This window comes from Otolemur garnettii, unplaced genomic scaffold (assembly GCF_000181295.1).
Source record: "Otolemur garnettii isolate 467f Iridium unplaced genomic scaffold, OtoGar3 scaffold00007, whole genome shotgun sequence".
In the NCBI taxonomy this organism is placed as follows: domain Eukaryota; kingdom Metazoa; phylum Chordata; class Mammalia; order Primates; family Galagidae; genus Otolemur; species Otolemur garnettii.
In genome coordinates, this window is record NW_003852402.1 from 6,544,456 (window position 1) to 6,549,724 (window position 5,269).

At 53.0% G+C, this 5,269-nt stretch overlaps 1 protein-coding gene across 1 annotated transcript in view; it reads left to right on the top strand.

Moving 5' to 3' along the window:
* Positions 1–4,503, top strand: part of CENPM (centromere protein M) — a 16,891-nt gene extending 12,388 nt beyond the window's left edge. Inside the window, exon 6 of the mRNA XM_003783148.3 lies at positions 4,131–4,503. Within this exon, the coding sequence (XP_003783196.1) occupies positions 4,131–4,271 (141 nt within the window). The 3' untranslated portion in view covers positions 4,272–4,503. The remainder of the gene's footprint in view (positions 1–4,130) is intronic.
* The last annotated feature ends 766 nt before the right edge of the window (positions 4,504–5,269 follow it).

Consider the following 5,269-nt stretch of genomic DNA (forward strand, 5'->3'; position numbering starts at 1 on the left):
AAAAAAAAAAAAAAAAAATTAGCTGGGCATAGTGATGAATGAATGCCTTTAGTCCAAGGTACTTGGGAAGCAGAGGCAGGAGTCTTGAGCCCAGGAGTCCAAGGCTGCAATGACCTGTGATTACACCACTGCATTTCAGCCTAGCCAGCAGAGTGAGACTCTGTCTTTAAGAAAAAAAGAAGGGAAAAGAAATGGCAAATGTTTTTATATCACATTAGGATTGGGACTGTCTCACCACAACTTCAACATGATGACCGCCATTAGACTCACCTCTGAGTCAGTGCATTGATAAAGCTACACAGAGTACTCTATCACACATTTGTTTTTCACATTTGATAACTACTTTCTAGAACCCCTGACTAGGTCAGTGCTCTGGTCTCATAGATAGGATGGTGAGGCCAGCATACCTAAAGTGGCTGCCCCTGCCAGGCTTTCCTCACAACCAACCTCTGAGGAAATAAGAATGGAGACAAACAGCTAGTAAGTACACAGTAGAGTGGCCAGCTGGCATGCAGGGACCTCTCCTGTCCTAGCGGCCGCAGTATGGCTTTGAATAAGTCACTGTACCCCCACAAAGTTTTTGTTTTTCTCATCTCTGAAGGAGAATCACAGTCCTGGCTCCACAGCCCAGGCGCTCGTGGTGCCAGGCATGCAGGCAGTTCTGACTGTGGCCATGAGGTGGCAGGCCACACCAGGCCCTAGGTTCTCTTCTAGCCTGAGAACTCTTAAGACTGGCGCTTACAGGAAGCAGGAGCCCCAGCCTTTTTCCAGCCCCTAGTTGGGGCTGCAGAAATGCCTGCTCACAGCATAGACCCGCACCCCTGAGATGAAGCACCCCTTCCTCTTCTGCGTGATTGAGTCTGAGCCTCACCACACTCTGAGACCTTTGCATAGCAGGAATTATCAGCCCGGTTCACAGATGAGGAAATACACTCGGGAGAGTTTTGACTCACCCAGTGAATTAACTGCCTGGGTCTGCTGCTGGGGTCTTTGCTGGTCCCTGGGGACACAGGTGAGTCATCAGCCCTGCCCCTCAGAATCCCCTGAGACGGGCAGATATGTAATGTGTGCAGCAGCAGGGTTTGCTGGGCTTTGGAAATGTGGCAGTAGAATTGAGTCATTTCTTCCTGTATATCCTTCCTGGGCAAAGTTGTGGTTGTACTCAGACTTGGGTTTTTAGCCATGTCCCTGGAGTGATGTGTGGCCAGAGTAGCAGCAGCTTGGAGATAGATTTTAGGGGCAAGGGCCGATTTATCCAACAATACTTCTTGAGTGTCTATAGCGTGCCAACGGCTGTTCTGGGCCCTAGGGCCACAGCCACAAACAAAACAGCAAAAATCCTGGCTCTGTTCTAGTCAAGGAATCAAACAAGGTAAAGAAGTAGAATATGTTCGAAAGTAGGGATCCTTGTCAGGTGGTAAAGGGACAAGATTTTGGCCAGGCACGGTGACTCATGCCTGTAATTCCAGCACTCTGGGAGGTTGAGGAGGGTGGATCACCTGAACTCAGGAGTTTGAGACCAGCCTGAATAAGACTGGCACCAGCCATGTACACCTGAGCTGGTAGGTTTGAATCCAGCCCGGGCCCACCAAACAATGATGGCTGCAACCAAAAAAAAATAGCCAGGCGTTGTGGCAGGTGCCTGTAATCCCAGCTACTTGGGAGGTGGAGGCAGGAGACTCACTTGAGCCCAGGAGTTGGAGGCTGCTGTGAGCTGTGATGCCACGGTGACAGCTTGAGGCTCTGTCTCAAAAAAAGGGGGGGGGCAAGATTTAGATAGGGTGACCAGGGAGACCCTACTGTGACTGTGACTTTTTTTTTTTGAGACAGTCTCTCATTCTGCCACCCTGAGTAGAGTACCATGCACCTGTCTACAACTGTGACTTTTAAATAAAGACTTGAGGGTGGTGCCCATAGCTCAGTGGATAGGGCGCTGGCCACATACGCTGAGGGTGGTGGGTTCGAAACCCACCCGGGTCAGCTAAAAAACAACAATGACAACTGCAACAAAAAAAATAGCTGGGAGCCTGTAGTCCCAGCTACTTGGGAGACTGAGGCAAGGGAATCACTTAAGCCCAAGTGTTTGAGGTTGCTGTGAGCTATAACGCCCTGGTACTTTACCCAGGGTGACAGCTTGAGATGCTGTCTCAAAAACAAACCAAAACAAAAGATAAATAAAGACTGTGGACAGCACCTGTGGCTCAGTGAGGGTGGCGGGTTCGAACCTGGCCCTGGCCAAACTGCAACAAAAAATAGCCGGGCATTATGGTGGGCACCTATAGTCCCAACTACTCGGGAGGGTGGGGCAGAGAATCGCCTAGGCCCAAGAGCTGGAGGTTGTTGTGAGCTGTAACGCCACAGCACTCTACTGAGGGTGACAAAGTGAGACTTTGTCTCTAAAATAAATTAATAAATAAAGACTTTTAAGGGAGCAGGAGGTCGGGCATGGAGCTGCCTGGGAAAGAGCACAGTCAGCAGGAGAGGCAGCAGGTGCCAAGGCCCTGAGTTGGGAACTTGCCTGGTGTGTTCTGAGTCCAGCAGGGAGGTCTGGATGCTGCACAGCAAGAAGGGGCAGAGTGGTGGGAGATGAGTCACAGGAGCACTGTGGCCAGATCGGGAGCCTCATGAGCCGCAGCGAAGGCTGTGGCTTTTACTCTGAGTAAACTGGAGTTGCTGGAGTGTCGGGGCTGAGGGATGTGGCCTGACTTGGGTTTTAAATGGATCCCTCTGGCTGCTAGGAGAAGAGTAGGGGGCAGTTCTGGAGCCTCTTTCTAGAAGAGTTAGGAGTGGCCTGGACTCGGTGGTGGCCAGGAAAGAGGGAAATAGATGTTCTGCAGCACTGGCTGTTTCCAGGGAGGAGCTAGCAGGACATGCTGGTGGCCAGAGATGAGAGACACGAGAGGATGAAGTGTCCATGATAGCTCTGAAGGTTTTGGCCTGACTGGCTAGAAGGATGGCATTGCCCTTGGCTGAGGTGAGAAGACCATGGGAGTGGCAGGTTGGAGGGTGCTCCAGTGGCTCTGTTTTGGGCATGCTCAGATTAAGGTGTCTATTAGGCATCTAAGTGGAGAAATCGAGCAAGCAGCTGTACACGTGTGTCCGACATTCAGGGAAAGCTCTGGAGATATAATTTGGGTATCATCAGCAATTATATGGTTTTTAAGCCATAGAACTGGATGAGCGCACCCAGGTGGAGTGTGGGAGAGCAGAGCTAAGGACGGAGCCCTGCAGCTCCAGCATTTAGATGCTGGGCAGAGAGGAGGGCGCAGCCTGTGGGGTGGAAGGAAGCCTTTGGGTCTCCTGGGAGCGCGTCACAGAGGGAGTGAACAGCTGCCTCACATTCTGTCTTGGGGCCAGCGAGGTGAAAGCTGACAAGTTACCACTGGATTTTGTGCTAGGGAGGTCTGGGGTGACAAGTGGTGGGAGTAAGAGGCGGCGGCGTTGAGGATGCCCCCGTCTCTAGTTTGAGTGAGAATGGGTGTGGATGCCCCCAACCCCACCCCCAGCTAAGAGGAAACAGGATGAGGCAAGACACTTCTGAGGCCCCCTGTGGCCAGGGAAGACATGAGCAGCCCCGTTTGTTCTTCCCACAAAAGTTCACAGAGCCCCTCTCGTTTGCCTGGTACTGGCAAACAGTCTTGTCCCAGCTGAACCCCACTGCCCCCCACCCCCAGCAGCCTGGGTAAAGGAGCTCCTTGTGAATGGTGCCTCCGCAGCCATGATGGGGGCCGCTCTCCCTCCCTCCTTCCTTCCCACCCCTGTGAGAATGTCTTTCTCAGATCCTGGTAAGTGAGCCTTTGGGGCCCTGTTGTCTGGGACTAGTCCTAGCTGGAGCCCAGCTCTGTAGTCCCTGTGTGACCTGGATGATTTACTGGACCCAGCCCGCCTTGCTTGCTAAGCCTTCGTTTCCTCTTGAGCAGAGATCAGTCTGTGGGTATCTCTGGAGGCTCTTTGGGGGATTGTGGAAGCTGCGGTGGTTGGAAACTACTTCATAAAGTGTGGCGTGAACAAAGGTCACTGTGATGGGCAGTGGAGGCCGAGCTACCCTCTGGCAGCCCCCGCAGCTATTCTGAGGGAGGCGGCCGGCTGCTGCGCAGCTGACTCACGGTGGCTCTCCGTTCTCCCCGCAGGTGGAGAGCTTTCGGGCCACCATCGCACAGCGCCTCGTGCGCATGCTCCAGATCTGCGCTGGCCACGTGCCTGGTGTCTCGGCGGTGAACCTGCTGTCCCTGCTGAGGAGCTCCGAGAGCCCCTCCCTCGAGGATCTGTGAGGGCCAGTGGCCCCTGAGCTAACCTTCCCCAAAGCCTGGTGCCAGCTCCGTCGTTGTTGGCAGGGACACCTCAGGGCTTGCTGGGCCCTGGGTCAGCTGCAGTGCTCTCGCAGGTTGCCGGCAGGGAGGGTGCATAGCCTGTGCCAGAGCTTTGTGCCTTTAACTGCCAAACATGTGACATTGCTACTTAAGATTTTGTTTGAACAAAAGGGTCTGCGGCTGAAAAAAATTTGCGAACCAACTGGTGTCACCTACTACTTTGCCTCTGCAGATGAGGAAACTGGCTGAGAACAGTTATCAGGGAGCTCAGACTCCTGAGCTGGGTCTCAGTCACATCCTGGCCCTGCTTGTTCCAGAACCTCATTGTTGCCTCTGGGATCTCAGTTTCCCCAGTGTAAATAGAGAGTTCTGCTCACCTCGCAGGAGGGGACCGAATGGAACAACGGAGGGTCTGAGGCTTGTCACTCCTGCCCTGTGGTGGGTGGACTTGCCGTGTTCATAGCACAGCCTCGGCACCTTGCACACTCCCAACAGACCCTCCGGCAACAGTCACTATTGGAAATCACACAGAGCTGGCAGCATGCAAGGGTCAGTGCGTAGGGCACTGGCCACAGACACTGAGGCTGTGGGTTTGAACCCGGCCTGAGCCAGCTTAACTGCAATGACAACTGCAACCAAAAAATAGCTAGGTGTTGTGGCAAGCATCTGTGGTCCCAGCTACTCGGAGGCTGAGGCAAGAGAATCACTTAAGCCCAAGAGTTGGAGATTGCTGTGAGCTGTGACACCACTGCCTCTACTGAGGGCGACATAATAAGACTCTTGTCTCAAAAAAGAAAAAAAGAAAAGAAAAGAAAGGAAATCACACAGAGCCAAGTCCAAAAACAGGTGCAGATTGGGACTCATACCACAGTGTCAGAAGTTAGTGAAATGGGCCAGGTACGATGGTTCATGCCTATAATCCCAGCACTTTGGGGGGGCAAGGTGGGTAGACCATTTGA